General features: G+C 49.0%; 9 protein-coding genes; 3 read left to right on the forward strand and 6 right to left on the reverse strand.

The window, feature by feature from the left end:
- Positions 1 to 3,521: 3,521 nt before the first annotated feature.
- On the reverse strand, positions 3,522 to 6,119 carry RCC_04279 (uncharacterized protein; the record flags this gene model as incomplete). The annotated part of the gene is made up of 1 exon (XM_023769556.1): positions 3,522 to 6,119. One exon carries the CDS (start codon positions 6,117 to 6,119, stop codon positions 3,522 to 3,524), a length of 2,598 nt encoding a protein of 865 aa, XP_023625324.1.
- A 1,179-nt stretch (positions 6,120 to 7,298) lies between these two features.
- RCC_04280 (uncharacterized protein) lies at positions 7,299 to 7,838 on the reverse strand (the record flags this gene model as incomplete). The annotated part of the gene is made up of 1 exon (XM_023769557.1): positions 7,299 to 7,838. One exon carries the CDS (start codon positions 7,836 to 7,838, stop codon positions 7,299 to 7,301), a length of 540 nt encoding a protein of 179 aa, XP_023625325.1.
- A 304-nt stretch (positions 7,839 to 8,142) lies between these two features.
- Positions 8,143 to 8,542, forward strand: RCC_04281 (probable ribosomal protein L38; the record flags this gene model as incomplete). XM_023769558.1 has 3 exons in its annotated part: positions 8,143 to 8,206; positions 8,275 to 8,403; positions 8,478 to 8,542. 3 exons carry the CDS (start codon positions 8,143 to 8,145, stop codon positions 8,540 to 8,542), a joined length of 258 nt encoding a protein of 85 aa, XP_023625326.1.
- A 672-nt stretch (positions 8,543 to 9,214) lies between these two features.
- RCC_04282 (uncharacterized protein) lies at positions 9,215 to 11,371 on the forward strand (the record flags this gene model as incomplete). The annotated part of the gene is made up of 1 exon (XM_023769559.1): positions 9,215 to 11,371. One exon carries the CDS (start codon positions 9,215 to 9,217, stop codon positions 11,369 to 11,371), a length of 2,157 nt encoding a protein of 718 aa, XP_023625327.1.
- Positions 11,372 to 12,106: 735 nt separating this feature from the next.
- On the reverse strand, positions 12,107 to 12,388 carry RCC_04283 (uncharacterized protein; the record flags this gene model as incomplete). The annotated part of the gene is made up of 1 exon (XM_023769560.1): positions 12,107 to 12,388. The coding sequence occupies one exon, from the start codon at positions 12,386 to 12,388 to the stop codon at positions 12,107 to 12,109; it is 282 nt and encodes a 93-aa protein (XP_023625328.1).
- Positions 12,389 to 13,157: 769 nt separating this feature from the next.
- RCC_04284 (uncharacterized protein) lies at positions 13,158 to 13,568 on the reverse strand (the record flags this gene model as incomplete). The annotated part of the gene is made up of 1 exon (XM_023769561.1): positions 13,158 to 13,568. The coding sequence occupies one exon, from the start codon at positions 13,566 to 13,568 to the stop codon at positions 13,158 to 13,160; it is 411 nt and encodes a 136-aa protein (XP_023625329.1).
- Positions 13,569 to 16,356: 2,788 nt separating this feature from the next.
- Positions 16,357 to 16,820, forward strand: RCC_04285 (uncharacterized protein; the record flags this gene model as incomplete). XM_023769562.1 has 2 exons in its annotated part: positions 16,357 to 16,584; positions 16,680 to 16,820. The coding sequence occupies 2 exons, from the start codon at positions 16,357 to 16,359 to the stop codon at positions 16,818 to 16,820; spliced, it is 369 nt and encodes a 122-aa protein (XP_023625330.1).
- A 1,344-nt stretch (positions 16,821 to 18,164) lies between these two features.
- Positions 18,165 to 18,751, reverse strand: RCC_04286 (uncharacterized protein; the record flags this gene model as incomplete). XM_023769563.1 has 2 exons in its annotated part: positions 18,165 to 18,487; positions 18,550 to 18,751. 2 exons carry the CDS (start codon positions 18,749 to 18,751, stop codon positions 18,165 to 18,167), a joined length of 525 nt encoding a protein of 174 aa, XP_023625331.1.
- A 163-nt stretch (positions 18,752 to 18,914) lies between these two features.
- Positions 18,915 to 19,437, reverse strand: RCC_04287 (uncharacterized protein; the record flags this gene model as incomplete). XM_023769564.1 has 4 exons in its annotated part: positions 18,915 to 18,923; positions 18,993 to 19,211; positions 19,273 to 19,343; positions 19,401 to 19,437. The coding sequence occupies 4 exons, from the start codon at positions 19,435 to 19,437 to the stop codon at positions 18,915 to 18,917; spliced, it is 336 nt and encodes a 111-aa protein (XP_023625332.1).
- Positions 19,438 to 19,829: the final 392 nt, after the last annotated feature.

Raw genomic sequence — 19,829 nt, forward strand, 5'->3', positions numbered from 1 at the left:
ATAGCCTTCTACCCTTAGACGGATAGACAGACTAAGAAAGCTAATTAGACGCTTAAGCAATACCTACGCTACTACTACGGCACGTAGTAGGACAGCTAGGCGTAATAGCTACCTATAGCTRAATTTGCGTRYAATAATAGCGTATACGCGGGCCTTAAARTAAGCCCTTTCTAAATCCTCTACGGATAGAACCTAGAGCTAGCGACGCGCCCTCTAGGCGACGGCGCTAATGCCTAAGACATCGCTCGGGACGAGCTCTTAGAAGGGAGAMTRCCGGCCGCTATMGACTTAGCGAAGCGYATRCGTAGCGTAYATAAGGAGCTTACTAAGCGATAGCGTRAAGCTAAAGAGCAACAGTTAAAGTACTAYAATAAGARCTAYAAGCCTATAAGCTTTAATGTTAGTAATCTAGTGCTTCTCTCTACGAAGAACCTTAAGCTAGAGGGCAAGAAGAAGATAGGACCTAAATAGCTAGGCCTATACCGCGTAATTAACGTAATCGGAACTTAGGCGTATYGCTTATAGTTACCTACCTTAGTAAGGATCTATAACGTCTTCTACGTTACTCTATTAGAGCTATATTCTAGCCGGAAGAGTAAAGCGTAAGAGGAGCGTATRCTACTCGTAGTCGACGAGGATAGGTAGTAGGAGGTTAAAGAGATCCTTAATAAGAGGGTATAAAAGGGCGAAACGTTTTATTTAGTAAAGTAGCGTAGATAGCTATTAGAATATAACTAGTAGGAACCTAGTGCACATATTAAAGACTGCGAAGCTCTCGATAGGTTCGAGGCGTAGGCTCCGCGTAAGCGTAGAGGCCGCGTAGTAAAAGAGGCTCGGAAGTAGAGCGGAGTAAAATAGAGGAAGAGTAATAAGAATTAAGTAGTTTTATTACGGTTAGACCTAAAGGGGATTACTTTATAGACTATACTATAAGATAGGCGCATACGCTACGCAAGCCTAGAGAACGCGCTAAGCACTCTACTTAAACTTATTCTCCTCCGCCTCCGACTCCTCGAATAGCTCGTTTCTAGCTAGGGCAGTATCGAAGGCATTAGTAGACTACCCTATTATCTCTAACTACTATATAGACGGTTAGCATTATAGACGTATACGAGGAGTAGGCGAGACACTTACGACACGACCGACTTAAGCAATAGCTATAAGATTGTTCGTTAAGCGAGTAAGATTAGGCGCCTCGACTACGCTACTTATACGCCGTAYACCCGAGGTAGGCTCGTTAAYACGGATCTAAGCATCTAACTTAATACTAAAGGTRTTTRCYGCCGCCTTATAAGCCGCTTCCTYCTAACTGCCCTTCTATATAGTAGYATCTACTAGATTAAGCTCGTAGGCCGTAGCTATAACGCTATCGTAGCGTAGGCGYATCGCTACCGGCACGGGTTTATACTTATAATAATTGTTCCTTTAAGGGAAGTTAGCGCTACGTAAGAGAGGAGTAGGCGTCTCGAATAAGCGTYACTTACTTATAGTAGTCGTACTTRCGCTTAAACGCGCTAAAGACCGCGTTRTAGCGATAGCTAAYACGAAGGTGTACTAACCGCRTATAGCGGCGATAGGCCGTAGGCACCTCGACGGCGCGGCGCTTACTTACCGACGCTTAAGCGGGGGTCGCYRGCGGRTCGGGTGCGCTACGCTTACGGGGAGTACGTAGCGGTATARTAAAGAGTAGATGTTTAGAAGAGAAATCTATAAGGTAGAAAGAATGTTAATAAGAGGTAGTTACTAGGGTGTGTTACTTAGYAAAYAACCTACTTARAGATCTRTAGATATAAGACCCTTACGGAYAGTAGYGRTAACGTATACGCCGCGTAGTAGGGGACTTATTAACCCTCTTATCGAGTAGCGGTTATTAAGGGAATTAAACCCTCGCCCTTCTAGGTACGGCATTTAGCCTACTAGAAGGAGGATGAAGTTCCGAAAGCGGCTACATCCTATATAGCTAGTTTRACTAGCCGGCTTTTATATAAATAGCCCGAAGGTTGCTTAGAAAATAGGCACTTTACTATATAGAGTCTACGGACCCCGAGCGCGACGTATACGACGCGCGCGCGCCTCTATTTCCTAAGTCTACGAACTAAGGCCAGTTCGTATAGGGGGAAGGAGGTAATTGTAAGGGCCGTGTAAGAGCCCTTATAATAACAGGATTAATAGAGGTAGCTAGATTAACCAACCTTAGAGAAGGGAGTACAATGTRACCTAACTRCTTAGCGTAGGCTTAGCGCATGCATAACTCCTACGCACAGCGTACATTTAACCTACAAGAATTAGTCTTATCTCTAATCGWGTAATTACGGGTGTCTAATACATTACTACATCTTTACCCTTATAATAAGAGAGATGTAAAGTAGGTTAGCCCGGAACTATATAGACTATAAAAGGAGCTTAGCATCCGTATCGCTTTTATATAACGAAAGCCGTCGAACTTATCTTCCTAGTACGGATACTAGCGTCGAGATCCTCTAAATAATACTACGTCTAATAACGTCTCTTACCCTTCTAAGGGCTACTAAAGTACTACGCTCGCCGTAAGACCCTAATACGAACGACAAACCCTCTCTACCTATTAATTATACCGTATTTTTATAAATAATATAATAACGAGTCTCGAGCTTAGTATCTTAAAATTCTCCGTCGAGCATTATATAACTAAATTTAAACGTCTTAAACTATATATATATAGGCTCTTAAACAGGATTATATCGATACGGCCGATAGTGTCTCCTAATATACTAGATTAAAGATATACGGATGCCTCTAGAAGTAGAGTATAGTAGAGWTCCCGTTTTTATATAATAATAGGTCCGTGCGTTTTTATAGAGTCTCGGCTTAGTCTTCTTTTCGTCTCTACCTATTAGCTCGATAATAGTAGAGTACTATAATTTAAGCCGCTACTACCGTATAGTTTTATATAGGTCCCCGCTAAAACAAGAGAAAATTTCGCCGCGAAATATTACGGGATAAGTATATATCTTTATCGTATATAGTTTCGATATTTTTATAAGACGGGATCGATACGGTACTATTAGAACCGTTTAAAGACGTTAGATTAAATAACCTAGGACTAGTATAAGACTTTCGATTTAGTAAGCCGAGATWTAATAAAATGTAGCTTAATAGCCTAATTAATCTATATAGCTAGATAAATCTATTAAGGTAACCCTACGGCCTCGAATCTAGGCGTATTAGGCGATTAATATTTAGATAGCCCGCCGCACCGTCTTAAATATATCTGTTATAGTATTCCTTATTCAGACCGCGTAGGTTAAGGACTCTTTTAGCGAATAGAAGATGGAAAATAGWAGATGGAAGATGGAAACGCCGTTTTTACTACTACAACTACAACCACACTACAGACAGAATCGACCTGAAGTTCCGTTACAAAAAAGCACCCCTCGAATTTCCGCCGCCGACTTCTTGAGAGAGAACCTCACTCTGCCGTCTCCACCCCAAACCTCCATCATCATTATCGTCATCTTGATCGTAGAAAGATTCCTTAATCCTCAATCCATACCCTCCATACCCTCCTCACCATCCCCACCATCCCCTCCCTCCATTTCCTCATCATCCTCATCATCCTCCTCCCCCTCCAAAACCTCCAACAACCCCCTCAAGCGTCCCTCGGCCTCAACATTCAACCTCTCCAATTCCAACACATCCTCCTCCTCCTTCTGGATTTTCTTCTCGGCCTCTTTAATCAAGGCGTTGGTTCCCAGGAGGGATTTCTTGAGCGTGGCTTTGTGCTGTTTGGCTTGTTTGATGCGGTTGAGATTTGTTGTGGCGATTGATGTGGTTGTTGTTGTTGTTGGGGAGGATGTTGAGGAAGTGGTGAGTTTGGCACGTTTGGTGGTTGCGGTTGTAGTTGGAGTGAATGTGGATGTGGTGCTAGTTGGAGTGGATGTGGATGTGGGGCGGATGGAAGTTGTGGTTGGGGCTGCTGCTGGGGTGGCAGTGATGGTTGATGAGGGAGCGGGGGAAGAAGTGGTCGGGGATGTTTCGGGACGCTTGCGTTTGGACGGGGCGAGTGTTGGTGCGGGCTTTGGTGGAGGCAGGGGTTTCGCGGGAGCTGGTGCCATTGTTGGGACTTGTCGGTGATGCTGTTCTTGTTGACGGTGCTGATGAGCGTGGGTCGTGTCGGAATTGGATTTGGCTTGCTTAGCATTCGCATCAAGAACAGAGGAGCGGAGTGGAAGACCCGAAGAAGAGGTAGAAGGGGTGGCAGCAGCTTCAAGTTTGCCGCGTGAAGCGGCGGGCTTGGTGTTTGCCGCCGCTGATGGCTTCTTCGACACAACTCTTCTCGGCTTCACCACCGATGCGGCGGAGGCCACATCTTCTTTACCTCCTCTGGCGTAGTACTTTCCATCGCCTTTCAACACCGCGACGGAATCCACGCGTTGATGGTAGATGGCGACGGCGGCGGAGGGATCGGTGAAGTGTTTGCTGCGCGTGTAAAGATACGCGTCGAGGTGAGCACGTGGGGTGCCGCCCTCCTCGAGTTCCGTCGCGATTTCTCGCGCGCTGGGAATGTAGAAATTGTCCGACATTCTTGGCTGTGGAGGGGGATCGTCGGGAGGAGGTGATGGTGACGGTCGTGACGGCGGGAGTAGGGTGTTGCGGGAGGAAGTGGAGGTGGTGGTGGCAGAATTGGAGGTGGAAGTGGTGGGGCGGGGTTTGTTTGCTGCTTCATTGGCTTGCGGTGACGTGGGTCGGAGATTCAGTCGAGGAGACTGCGGCGGGAAGCTCCACTCCGGAGCGGGGAGATTGGGTGTTGGAGACAGCGAGGGAAACTTCCACTCAGGAGATGGGAGAGTAGCGGCTCGGATGGGAGGAGCGGATGCCGATGTTTGGGATGTTGCTGAGTCGAAGAGGGAGTCGAAGTCGGTGGGGGGTTTGGTCACAGTGGGCGGAACTGCTGATTCCACCGCGCTGGAAAGTCGACTGCTTTGGTGTTGGACGTCGTCATTGCTGGCGGCGAGGAAGGATGGCCAAGGATCATCAGGGATATCGACCTGTATCAATACATTCTCCTCCACATCAACATCATCCTCACCCTCCAATTCCGTCATGGGCTTCGGCTTCTCCGGACTCGGGAACAACTTGCCCCCCAACTTGGCCTTCTTCTTCGGCTTGGGAGTGGTGGCCCTCTCACTGACATACTCCACCTTGATCACCCTCTCGGGAGAAGAAGGCTTCCCTCCTCCCACGAACAAAGTACTCCCATCTTCCGTCCCATCCTCACTGAACGGGGTATTGCCCGCCTTGCGCTTGTGATGCCCCGTCTTCTTCATCGGCTCCACCGTGATGAACTCCCTCCCCTCGCTCTCCCACGCCTCAACCTCCAAAACTTTCCCCTCCTCCCTCGCCACTCCTCCGGCCTGCAGAATGGCCTCCTGAGAACGATAGTAGAAGCACATTTTCCCCCACGCCTTCTTCCCAAACCGCGTCTGCTTGAAGCGCGTGCGATGCTGAATGCTCCGCTTCGACTTGATCTTATCATCACTCGTCAATTGCAATTCCAGCGCATACTCCGGCGGGATATCCGCCTGACGGACTAAATCTCCCACTCGCTTCTTCCAACTCCCCACTTCCACACTCTTCTCCGCGTCGTCGTATTCATCGCGTGTGTGTTGATTGACGCTCGCCACAAACACCAAACTTCCCACGCCCGGTCGTTCACCTCCTGCAACTTCAAACAAGTCATGCGGATTGAGAGGCGTCACGACGAGATTACCCTCGTACAAATCCTTACTCAATTCGCTGCTCTTCCAATCTTCTGGCGTGGGACAGTCAATAGCATAGTCGAATTTCCATGACTTTTGTCGGTGCTTGACCATTCCATTCTGACTGTCGCCTTCGATGCGGTTCTCGCGGACCAGTGTTCCGTCAGCCACCCAGTCGAATTGACCGTGGAGGATTGACCCGTTCCACACCCACTTCACGACAAGCTGGTCGTTGGGGCGGACGGCAATGTACGTGTCGAGGTAGCCATCGGCGGAAGCGATGGATGAGGTGGAGGGGAGTTCATATTCCGAGGCGGGGATGCCGTTGACTAGGAAGATGAGCTCCAAGTGTTGGTCGGTACCGGGGCGGTGGATCCGCATTGTGGTGTTGTTGGTGGTGTGCAGAGAAGGAAGGTGAGCTTGACGAGGTAGATGTGTGTTGGTGAATCAACACGTGAAGATTTCGAAACGTCGGCGACGCGGCGGAAGAAGTAAACTTCAGTTGTTGAAGTTGTGGACGTGTCGAAGTTGTTGACGTGTCGAAGTTGATGTTGCGCTTGTCGCGTTTGTTACAGTTGTCAAAGATGATATCGAATAACGATCGATCCCCACTCAAACGAAGCATACGCACCGTCGAATCGCTCTTCATGCGCAGCGCGCAGTGCTTGTAGTATGGAGAGTCCGAGATGAAGGTGCAAGGCAGGAGGAATTTGATGGAGATGAATGGATGGARGAAGAGGAGAGCAAAGATTGATTTCAAGGGTAGGCCGTGGACTTTATACTTGTGCTGAGGTATCCTCAGATACCACTGCGAGCATGTGATGACTGGAGTTTTTAGTCCGAGGCAATTGAGAAATGACGAGATGTAGATGAAGATGAAGTAGAGTCTGCCTTGTTTTCAAGGAAAGAGGACTTTTGGTGGGATGGTAGCAATGAGACCAAATGAAAAGGGAAGTTTCCTTCATCATTACTTACTATGCTCATGTCCAGCACATCGTGGGTAGGATGAGGCAGAGCATATCGAGTGCTTAAGCAGGCACACCAAGATGTCAAGCGAGCATACCAAGATCTCGAACGCGAGACCTCAAGACTCTCAGCCAGAAAGGAAGGGAACAGCACTCACGCTTGCATACACCACTCGACGCATCTTCTCGCCGCCCTGTCCTCCCTCCCCTTCCCTTTCCATACCGCTCATGCTCTCGACCGATTGATTTCCCGCGGACAGACTGTGCCCAGCCTTAATTTCCCTTCCTATTCATGACCCTGCCATAACCCAACGCCATGCATCCGTGGATATCATATCGCGCAAAAACGCCAAAAGTAATGCCCCATCATGCCAATTCCAGATCTCATGGTCAGAGATGCCTAGTATTCCCCGCTTGACTCTGCTCGGGTCGTGAAGGCCACAGCATCATATAGTCGGCCATTAGCCATTCTTGTGGAACTCGACCACCGTATTTGTTCTCAAGCACCCTCATTGTACCCGAGAATCCTTGTTGAACTCCACCACCCTCATTGTAGTCAAGCATCCTCAGTAAAGTCATACCACCCTCAGTATACTCAAACAACCCACCGAAAGCACTGACTAACAGCAACCCAATCCCTCCCCCTCCCCGCTCCAGCCCTCCCTCTCACCTCCTCCGAACTAGGTACCAACACAAAACTCTCCGCAAAACCCCTCATCTCCCCCTCCTTCCTCTCATTCAACCTAACAAACCCACTAACCTGCACCGCAACACTACAATTCCTCTCCGCCTCCCCTTTAGTCCTCGATTTCCCGGGATCCAAACACGGATTGATGATGCTGGCATTCATACTTTGGACTTCGTGGTAGGTGTACGGCATGGATTCGTAGGCGTTTTGGAAATCTTCACCGGAGTGCAGCAGGGTGCCGTTGTAGGAAATTAGAGGGATGGTGCGGTTGGGTGTTGGGGAGGGGATTGTTGGGTGGTAGAAGGATGCCAAGGTGGAGCGGTTGGAGAGGAGGGCGTCGTGGTAGGTTTCGAGAAAGGTTTGGGCTACGTTGGCTGAGATGCGGGTGCGGTCTGTGTCGGAGAGGACGTGGCTTGGTTTTTCTGAGGCGGGCGTGTGGTCTGCCATGATGGGTGATGTTGATGGAGGTATTCTCCACGGGTTGATTGAGATGATGTTGATTGATTGGAGATGTGGATTGATTGGGACGATATGGATTGATTGAAGATGTGGATTGATTGAGATGAAGTGGATTGATGGAGATGGACTGAAGACGCCAAGATTTCACGGAGACGAGTCCGGAATGGACCCACCAAGCACAAGCGCACCTTGCACAATTCCTTCCACTCCACCTCTGGCGCATTCGTTCTTTCCCCATCTTCACTTCCACCACCAMCCTCACCCACCACATCTCCTCCCCACCACCGCCGCCATGCCTCAGGAAGTCACCGACATCAAGTCGTTCATCGAGATCTGCCGCCGCAAGGACGCTTCCTGTATGTCTTGTCCCTGACCTCAAAATCGCCAAATTCCTCCAAGATGGCCATACTGATGAACTTCCCAGCGGCGCGCATCAAGAAGTCCCGCGTCGCAAACCAGACCAAGTTCAAGGTCCGATGCAACCGTTACCTGTACACTCTTGTCCTTAAGGATAACGACAAGGCGGAGAAGCTTAAGCAGTCTCTCCCACCTGGTAAGAATTTCTTCATCAATATTTTCATTGCATCATTGATGAGTACACTCACTAACATTGTTGTGATAATGCAGGTCTTTCCATCTCCGACACCCCCAAGAAGAACGCAAAGGGCAAGCACGTGCAGAAGACGGCTTAAATGGACTGAATCATGTGGAAAAAGCGTGGATGAGATGATGATGGGGAATTTGCAGTCATGACGCTGGAAACGGTGCAAGACTCGCATAAGATCAGATCAGACATGACATGACAAAACAAGACAAAAACCAGACAAATTCCACCTCACGCGCACAATTCTTTTTTTTTCCCTTCCTCCCCACCATCAAATTTTTCTTGATGTGTGTGGGTGAGGGGGGAATAAAAGTCTTCGCGTTCCATCATTCATCTCTACATTTCCCACCGAGGAATTTGAGGGATTTTCGGTGTATACTGTCGCTTCGGCGAGAGGAGAAGGTGTGTAAGATTATTGTCTTTGCGGTGATTGGCGTGGGCTGTCATATGAATGCCGCCCTCCGCTCTTGATGATGAGAGGGGACGGGAAGAAGAATATGGTGGTGTAAGTGGTGTGGAGGGATGGTTGTGCTTTTTTCTTTTATTTCTTACTCTCTCCTCTCCTTGCCTTGCCTTGCCTTCATTGACGCGGCCTGCAGTTGCACATGCCCGCAATCTCTTCACATGCGCGTGTTCCTTGTCCAACTCTTCCATTTCATCTACATTCAAAACACATGGACATCCACCATTCAATACACCATCTCTCCAATTCCATCTCTAGAGTCCCTCCTTCCACCACTCCAACAAAACATCACCAAGAATGTCCTGCAACATCCTAGTAACAGCCGCAGAAGATTGTCCTCCAACATGCACTCCCTCCCCCCTCCCCTCTCCCGAAATCCGCCTCTTCTGCCACACTCTCTCAAATTTCATCCAATATCCTCCTCAAACCGGCGACAATGGCATTGGTGGCGGTCAAGGAGCTTTCGCCGGGACAGCATCACTTACCCCAGCTACGGCTGCTGACCTGCCAACGCAATCCGCTGGTGCTGGGGGGTTCATCATCACGCAGACAAGTGTGAGGATCGTGACTCTTTCATCATCCCCATCAACCGTGTCAGCGGACGGGAGTACCACGGGGAAAGTATCGATGACTTCCTTTTCTTCCCCTTCCTCGACGAAGACGGCGACTTTTCTACCTTTCGGCACTCCCAAAGCAACATTCACAACACCAACATCAAATTCCCCCACAGCAATGCCCGCATCACCAACAACAGCCGGTGCGGCAAGTGCAGCAACTCCTTCACCCCGCCACAAAACCTTCATCCAAACGACCGCAGGTTGGGTGACGATTTTCCTCGTCGCCATGTTTCTCCTCCTGGCAGCCATTCTAGGAATCTGGCTCTGGATGCGGAGGAAGAAACATCGAAAAGTGAAGCAGCAAGGACTTGAAGGTGTGAGGGGTGACGATGCTGATGAGGCGGCTTTGAGGAGAGATGTAGGGGATTGGGAGGGTGTTGCTGGGAATGGGAATCATGAGGGGAATGCCGCCAATCCTCCTCCTCCTGTTCCGGTGACGATTGCGGGACCTGAGTATCGTGCTTCTCCGCCTAGGATTAAGAAGATCTCTGGTGGTGGTGGTGGTAGTCAACGAAGACCAAATACTACCACCACTACTACTCCTACTCCCACGGCAGCTACAAAACACTTAACAGCTCCTCCTCCCCCACCCAACCAACCCTCCACCTCCACATCCCGCCAAACCGGCATCTTCAACAGCACCCAACGTCCCAACCCCGCCGCAAGCATCCTAGAATGKGAATCCACCCACGCCACCTCCGGCCTCCCTTCCACCACCTTCGAAGAAGACGACGTCGAAGCTGCAGCCGACCGCCTCGCAAACGCCGCTCGAGCCCATCGTCTAAAACTCGAAGCAGATGCCACTCAAGCTACGCAAGAAGTCAAAGATAGTTGGGATTTCCGTAAGAATATCACTACGGGACCGCCGAGACCGCCTTTTAAGGTTAGTTTGGGGATTGGACCGCGGGCTTTACGTCGTGAAGTTGTCGAGGAGGAGGGCAAAGACGGAGACAATGATAAGCATGATGAGGATCGGGGGAAAGGTAAAAGCAAAGAAAAGGCCCGAGAAGTTTCCTCGACAATGCAATTCTCAACCCAAGAACAAAGGGATAGAGAAACGAGTATCCTCGCCATGATGGATCTCACCGCTCCGAGATTCAAAGGCCAGGACTTCGATCCGAGGTCTTCTCCTTCCTCTGCTCAAGGTCCTTCAGCAACGCCACCACCACCACCACCAATACCTATGAGATCTATTCATCGACCTATTTCCCCCACTTCCACTTCCCCGATCTCTCCTTCCCCCATCTCCATCCCCCTCAAGCCCGATGGTGATGGAAATGGAGATGAGGAAGAACTCTCCCGCCGAAAAGCCTGGATGGCAGAAAACCGCGCCGCTCGCGCTCGCGCACGGGCACGCGCTGCCACCGCCACTGCCACCGCCGCCGCATCCTCCTCCCCCTCAGCAGATCCATCTCCAGACTCTCCATCCCCCCCAAAGGCCGCAGTACCAATAAGAAGAAATTCCCTCGGACACCGAATGGCGAATCCCATCCCCGATATGGAAACTCTGCAGGATTTACGGGTGGAATGGGGACCTGCGGGGCCCGTGGTGGTGGGGAATCCGTTGAAGGGGTTGCCGGTGGATTTGGGGAGTTTGGGGAGGAGGGCTGTTAGGATTGATACTGGGAGGTGGGAGAGGGAGTTTTGGGAGAGGGAGGCTAGGGAAGGGAGGGAGAAGGATGGGGGTTTGGAGAGGGATGGGATGAAGGGGGATGAGGGGAAGATGGATGGAGAGAAGGATGGGAGTGGAGAGATGGATGGGAGGGAGGGAAAGGATGGGAGTGGAGATCAGGATGGGAAGGGCAAGGGAAAGGGAAAGGGTAAGCCGCGGAAGTAGATGCTTGGGATGAGGGAGGTTTTGTGGACAGCTTTTCTTGTTGGGAGGTCTTCCACGAAAGGAAGTTGATCTTTTCTCTCTCTTCTTGGACGGCATCCATTTTGGGGGATTGACGGAAATGATCTTCGTGCTTGTGCGGCAGTGAGGTGTATGTACATATATATCTGTTGTTGTTGTTTTTTTTTTCTCGAAAATTCTTGTTGTGTTCTCACGCGGGATAGATATACTATAATGATTTTGCCTTCCTCCAGCTTTTCTGATCTCTATGTTTTCCTGCCGATGGGGTGATTTAGTGGTAGGTAGGTATGACTGTATCTATCTTTGCGACTACCCTTTCTTTGATTATAATCTAGGGAGTCTAGCGATCGAGGTGTCTAGCTGCCATGAGATTGAGTGGTGGTTTATGAGAATGATCCTTATCGAATATGTCTCAAATTTTGTTAAGACTCCCTACAAGTTATATCGAGCCTTGTGGTTGGAGTGCTAGCATGACTTAATATATCATATGCTTGCTGGATATCTTTTCAACTACTCCTCCCCGAGTGAATTCTGAGCCGTCGTATAGGAGAATAATTAGAGGAGGAGAGGATGACATTCCCCGAGGCCGAATGTGAATGTGGAAACCTTCCAACCAACTCGTAAATTTCACAACATGACTTCTTTCCAAGCACTGCTCCCTCTTAACAACCGCCCTACTTCCTCCATCCTTCAATTATTAAGAAGTAGAAGAAGGGATCAAAGATCCACCCCATCATGACCTCCAGCATCCAAAAAAGCCTCCCTCTCAATCCCAACAACCACACAATCAAACCCCAATCTCCGAACATCATCATCCTCCCCTCCCAAAGACTCCAACTCCCTCACCATCCCTTCCAACCGCTTCTCCAACCCCCACCTCACAAATTCCCCCTCCCCTATCCCCTTGAACCAAAATTCATAAATTTCTCCCGCAGCCACTCGAACAAACTCCTCGCGCGGAACATTCGTGTAGTCCAATACATCATATCGTAGATCCATTGTTACTTCTCTCTGATGCTGTGAGTCAAGACCCAGAGAGTCAAGACCCAGATTTTGTAAGAGAGATTCGAGAGGATGGCTCCGTGATGCTGTTGGGCGTTCTGCTGCCCGAGGAAATCGKTAAGGGAGTTGATGAGGGTTAGGATTTGGTTGCTGGGACTAGCTTGTATGATTTCGACGGATTGTAAGGTTGGATTCTGTTCAAACCAGGATTTAATTGGGGAGGGTGGTAGTGAGGGTGATTTCCTCGTCGGAGTCTTCGTCGTGGGCATCTAGGAGCCAATCGACTATGAGCTTTTCCACACCCTCAGGACATGGCTTATGGAGGTCTCCTGGTTGCACACTCCATGTATTGTTAGTCTTCGTCTTCTCTGCTTCTCCCACCCCAGCATTCCGTCTCCTCCCCAATAAACTCTCCCTCGCAACTCTCATTCTCACACCCCCATCATCCCTCCAATAATGCCCATAAGGATGTCCCCACGGCCCCAACAAACTCCCCCCTCCCAACCCTCTTCCTAAAAAGCAAAAAAACACTGAGGTTCCACCTCTAATTCCCCCGGCTTAGGATCAAAATCCTTCTGTTCACACTCCACAAGCACAAGCCCCGCTTCTCGTAAAACTCCCATCCATTCCGCAGGGGAGAAGGTACTATCTTTAATAACATCCCCCATGAAAGTATGATACAAAGATCTCCCTGTGGAATCTACAGGATATCCCTCCGCAACAGGGAAAATCCTGAAAATCCACCGTTCCAAAGAGAAGTTTCCCGTCACTTTTCAACCAATGCGCGATGCGAAATGCAAAGAGTACGATTCCATTGCGAAGCCTGGCTGAGAAGTGCAAGACTACAAACAATCGCATCGTAGGTCTTTTCTTTCGCGGTGAAATTTCTAGCGTCTACGTGGTGGAATTCTGCAGTAGGGACGTTTTTTCGCGCTTGTGCGATCATTTGGGGGGAGTAATCGATTCCGGTTACGTGGTGGTGGGCTTGAGCGAGGAGGAGGGCGTTGGGGATTCCGGAGGCGCAGCCGATGTCGAGGATTTTGCTATTGGGGGGTAGGAGGGAGATGAGGTTTTGGATGGAGGTTGTTTGGAGGGTGCTTTGGGAGTAGAGTTCTCCGTAGGATGAGTTGAGGTTGTTGAATAGATTCGGAGGGGCTTTCGGGGTTTGGGTTGTCATTTTCGTTCACTGTTCTTTGGATTGTTGTTGTTTCGGGGTGGGGGAATGAGGGGAAGAGGTGGTGCTTGAATCTTCTAATTGATGTATCATCGTTCCGGGAAAAAGGTAGTGGATTGAGTGGACCGGACTCCCCGTGTAGTTCTGTGGGTGGATGATGGTCCCTGGTTTCCATTGCGATCTTATAGTGTATGACCTCCTGATTAAGCAGCAAGGATGAAATTAACATTCCTCGCCTCTCCACATGTACTTCACTGCTTCACTATTATTCTACATTCTATTCCGATCCACACAAAGTATCACCGCTCATCGTAAGGCACTTCACTTTCTTGAAGAATCGCGATTGAACCTTCTCTCCACCAGGAACTGCGGTCCGTCGGTACCGCAGCGATCTCCAGTGGGGAGAAAGTTGTATGTAACACCGATCAGAGAGTCAAGCTACTAATAAAGATGCGCGCGATCGGTCTAGGAGTCTCTTGGTGTTGGCTCTTTGTTGATGTGTCGTGGTCACCCTTGTTCTTCACCTCACATCTCTTCGTACTTCGAGCACTACGATATTTCGGCGCTACACGATGAGTAAGAATATTTGCAAGCCAAGCCAATATCACCACGTGGATTCCCCCGATCATCCTACACGGGTGTGTTAGAGGATACCTCTAGATTCAAGGGTGCTTGTACTCTTACTTTCGACTACTAGCTACTCCCACCCCTATACCAATCACACCAATCATGCCTGTTCGATAGCACGCCGAGATGAATGAACATCCAATATCACGCGTCGTTGAACTAATATAGCTGTCTATAATAAAGCCCAAGTCAAAAGTCAGCTAATACTAGTTCCTATCTGCCTATAAGATACACACTATAAGAGCTCCTAAATTATAATGATCTTTATATATCTGAAGTGCTAACCACTAGAATCACATCAGCCGCACATCTCGAATTTCGATTACTCCAGCCTGATACGTACCGAGTGCCGTATCAAGACCCGCACACCCGTCTAGCAAACCGGTAGCAAAGAGTTCACTAAGCACCGGCCCATTGCTTCCACTTCCACTTCCGCTCGACTTGTTACAGCAAGCTCCCGTCCGCTGGTCACCGCAAGTCTCCCGCCTTTGTGTTGTTGCGGTAACATCTCCCTTGCTGACTTCAAGTGGCAAGGACACCGAGGTTGCGATGAGCGTGAAGCCCGCGGTGAGGATCTGCCAGGATGATTTCATGATTGTGATTCGACAGCAGGAGTGATCTGATGAGAACAAGCTATAACGCTTTCGAGAGTTGTGGGATGGGCTTCTAAGGGCTTATATATATGGTATTTCGATCGGCATTCGCTTTTTGTGGATTCGTCATGGGTGAAACCTGGACCAAAAGTACCATGTTGAAGACCCGAATTCACACGACTTAACATATAGTTTCAGCTCAAGATTGCAATTTATTTTTGAAGATCGACATGACATGAATGGACTTCACTTCCCGATTGGGGCAGTACAGGTGCATGACCTTTGACTTCTGGCTGGCGCGGAACTCTTGGTGGTACGCGGCAAGGAACGAAACGGTGCCGTTGTCGATAGACTACATCACAAGCCGTGATTTAATGAATTGAATTGCATTGAGTGTAAAGATCAGGATAATACATGGTGTCTCGTCGCGGGTGTCTCGTCTTGGAGATTCTTTTCGCTGCTTCATGAGGCTAAGAAAGACAGGTTTTACGAGGAATACCTCACCACATGTTCGGATGTAGACAGAACCTCTCTAGTGTAGTAGTGAGAGTCGGTTCTAGAATGTGTATTGAAAGACATCCCAAACTCATAGCAGGTAGGGCTCGAAAGGGCGAGGTGTTGACCAGCAGCTTACGATCCGTGTCTTCCTCGTCGCCATTTGAGAAGTTGAAATTGAAAATAGGGGGAGAAATAAACTGGTATGGGAGGTCCCTTGTTGGGGGGGATCGAAGCGTGGCCAGATCTTACGGGAATGACATCCGAACTGAAAGGAGGAGACAAAGCAACGAAATCGTCCTTTACCACAACACCAACCGAATTTCTGAGCTGCCAAGTGGGGACCTACTGTGATCACAGATTCGACTTCACATCATTGATGATGGTCGATGTCTCGAGGGTTTCTCTCGTAGCGTAGATGTCACTTTCCATGATCACACGTAACTAGGACAATAGTCAGCGTACTTCGGGGACCCATGTGAATATTGTATCGATCGCCTGGGGAAGCGAGCTTCAAGAGCGCAGACTAACACAGCCCCATCGTTAACGGAGCAAAAGTTCCAATCAACACAAGTGTCGGGGACTAGTCCTAATGGCTAACATATTCCGAAACTCTACCGATTTCTTGGCGCTCACGTAGTGAATACCTTATACATTAGACTTCTGTTATAAAAGTTGGCTAAACGATCGGGGCTGCTAGTCAGTACCGCATCAGACTTCCTGTTGAGGAATTTCGAGCTTGCTATTCTAAGAGCAATGTCAGACTCCAAGTAGGAGCCTTGGTATGAATTTACAATGGCCCGAGATCTAGGCCTAGAACACTTCATCTCTAGCGCCTGCATGGTATAACGTCGTCGTAACGGAATACGAAATACAAGGTACTCAAGGCTAGCATACGTACATAGAACCTCAGCCCATGTACCTTACGTAGCTATAGCAGCCGCAGTCCCCCCCATTAATCGAGTATAAAGGCTTCCTCCCAACTTCCCTCCTAAAAGGGTTCATAACAGCAGTACTCGCATCACCCAAACGAAAACTCCCAACCCACAAACCCCAAAGTCCAAAYAGACATCAACATGCACATCACCTCCATCCTCGCCCTCGCGCTCAGCGCCACTGCAGCTTCCGCCACCACCTGGTGGACGCCCGCCAACCTCCAATGCCCAGACGCAGGAACCATTACTCGGGCCGAACTCATCGCCGGAATCACTGGTCCCGTGGGAGAGCTACGTGAGACGTCAGCAAACAATCTCGCCACGAAATACTGTGGAGGGACACGATTCAGGGGTATTCCCTTGTATTTCGTAAGTTTTCTTGTGCTTTGTACATTGGCAAATTGGTCACTTGTACTTTTACAGCATTGTTTTTTTGACTGACGTTCTTTGTGCGTGATCTCCAGGTTACTGTCAAGGGTGCTAACCTTTCGTACGCGTATCGTAAGAGCACTGATGAGTATTGGTACTGCAGTGCTACCAACGGCCGGCACCCGTCGGGCTGGCCGAACGTCTGCGCGGATAGCGGTACTTTGGTTTCTTCGTGAAGTGGAGATGATCTGGATAGGGAAATGGAAGATTTGATGATTTACAGATGAAAGCCATGGTGTTGTACTCCAGGCGTGCAAATTGGCGTCATGGGGGGAAAGAGTTGATACTTGGCAGTACATGGAGATATTTCGATCGATATTTTCCGTCGCCCCATCTATGAATTTTTTGACAGATATTCACACTTGTAAAGGTGACTTGCAGCTATCTATCAGTATCAAGATCAAGATGTTTGATGAGGTGGTTGTGGTTGAGACGATTTTTAGTGTTTGATGGTCGTTTTGTTTATTTCGCGAATCAGGAGGTATTCTTACATCGTCTTCATAAGCCTCTAAGCACATCTCATGATCCCTCCCATCGCAGATGCTCCGCGTATGTTTGAACACGTCATCGGTATCTTTGCCTTCACTCTTGTCTGCCAGTTTCTCCTATGGCGGCGGAGTCTTCATTGAGACGTCGAGGGCAGCCAACATTGCTCTTGCACTCGGGCAACATCTTCTTGATTCTCTAATTGAACCGCGGCTCCATTCAAAAACCTCATCCCAAGAAATTCGGTATTCTACGGAATTGCTGTCATGACCCTCCAGCCATAGCACGCTTCACAGCTTTGGAAGGTCTCGATCGTAACACAGGCACGGTGGAGCGCTATCGATGTCCCAATCTTGCATCTTCGATGCTCTTACCAGCCATATTCTCGCAATGCATAGCATCAAATGCGGGCGAGAAATTCGTCCCATCGCTCGTTGGGGGGTGCAGCCGCATTAGTCTATTAATTCCTTTCCTTTACACACTCCGTGCTCGATATTAAATTTTTCATAGTTGATCGTAAAGCCTTTGCTACCGAGAAGTTCCTACAGAAACCTTCGTCGATCCAAATCAGTCAGACAAGCCGTGATCTTGAGACGAAAGTCATTCACGGAAATTGGAAATTGGTTCTCTCCGCCGCAGTTCTGCAACCAGAAGTTGTGATATAGCAGAGGGGGTTCTAGTAGCAGTCAACAATCTAGCAACGTCGCCGCCCAGTACAGTGGACCCAATTTCCACATTACTGCCCCGTCAATGATCATCTTGAGGCTTCGCAACCTCAGCCATCACCTGATGAGGGCTAGGTCATACGATCAAAACAAGCAGGCATGAATTTCAAGCAGACTCGCTGGTCAAGAAGGGTGTCTTTACTTCAGCACATCACCTTTGATCCAGGACGGCCATTAAAAGTTCACAATGAACGTCAGCGTCTTTCCTCTGATAATTCAAGAGTTATGAAAAGATGCGAAGCCATGTATTATACGGCATCAGCCATCTTGAGGCTTCGAGCATCGATGATAATAATCACCGATCAAACACTAAACATTCTGATCCACTCCGACGACGTGGCGAGCCTCCTGAAGCTCTACATCGTGTATCTCACGCTTTTCCCTTCCACACCCCCTGCAAATACTCCTCCGCCCCAGTGAAGGTATATTCTGGCAGCGCCTGATTCCACTCATCTCCGACCGACCAAGCCCCCGAAGCGATCGACCTGAGATATTCCCCCAAAACGTACCTCGAGCCAGCTTCTCTCTCTGCTCGACTGGCACAGCCTCATGTTCTACCAAAGGTACCCACGAAGTCTTCAACTCCCCGCGAACAACATCTTCCAGACGGAGCCGCTCGACCTGAAAAGGCCCTACTCGGATTTTTCCCCCGTCAGCAAAAGTTCACATCATCGAAAGTTGGGAAGTCACTCACCACGAATCTTCTCCGCTAGAGCGAGAAACTGTCCCACGGTCGTCTGTGACCCCTGAATCCCGCCTTTACGTGGCCACTTCCCTTTGTACTCCAGAGCAAGGGCGACGACTTTCGCCGTATCCTCCACCGTAGTAAGAGTCAGAGGTGCGGCTTCGGAACCTTCCAGCACGATCGCTCGGCGATTCTCAAAATCTGCGAACATTTTAAATGTCCAGAAGTGTTTTGCAGTGCGGTGCGGGGCGGCGAAGTAGTTTGTGAAAAAAGCGGGTTGGAAGAGTGAGTACTCTATGATTTCTTTTTCGGCGTTGATTTCCTCGAGTATTTTACGCGTGGAATCTTTGTAGGCGTAATGTGCGATACCGCTGTCAGACCCTCTATATGGTTCCATCCGTTAGCTAACATGGTTCAGTCCATTCGGGATTGACATGTAGGGGATTCCTCACGAAGCCCATTCCGAGGGAGCAAACCTCCGAACACCTGCTTCGATTGCTGCGTGTAAGAGCTGTGTGTGCAAATTTCACGGCAGCTTCCTGATCGAGCGGTGCAGTAAATGAGAGAAGCGTGTCGATGCCCGTGAGAGCTTCCACCAGCGAGGCATGACTGGTATAGTCGACTTTTTTCCATGCTACATTATTCTTCCTGTCGCCATCGGATGCGGTATCCTAAGATCTCATCAGTTTCATCAGTCATTGTTGAGGAGAATGGATCGATTGGAAGTTCTACTTTGCGACTGAGTATGACGATTTGGTAGACTCCACGATCGAGGATGGCGTCGATGACTTCCTGGGCAATGTCTGGTTCTGTCAGCAAGAGGCACGCTGGATGAACAATGAGTTTATTTGTAAACATACTACCCGAGCCTCCAGCAATGGCGACTACTTTTGACATGGTGAGCGTGTTGTGCTGATGATCCTTGGCAGTGCTTTGCTGATGTGCCAACTAGTATTTGCCTCGTTCTGTGGGTAGACAACGATTCGGCCTGGGGCYAACTGTCCTTTTTTAAAACCCTAGGTACCTACGACCGTAGATGGGTAATGGGAGTACATTATTAATAGGAAGTTCTTGTAAGCAGGATGTTGTGAATTATGCCAACTCCTGATGGCATAAAATATGCATAACTTTTGCATAAACCGTCGAACCACGCGCATAAAACGAGACGCTCTTCTTCTTTTTTTCCCTCTAAACTCGATGATACTGATTTATGGGGAGAGGAGGGTACTTTTACTGTGACTATTCTAAAAGACGTTTTCTGTCTGGTGTTTTTTGTTTTGCTGAAAAAG

The sequence above is a fragment of the Ramularia collo-cygni genome (genome assembly GCF_900074925.1).
Source record: "Ramularia collo-cygni strain URUG2 genome assembly, contig: RCC_scaffold05, whole genome shotgun sequence".
NCBI lineage: Eukaryota > Fungi > Ascomycota > Dothideomycetes > Mycosphaerellales > Mycosphaerellaceae > Ramularia > Ramularia collo-cygni.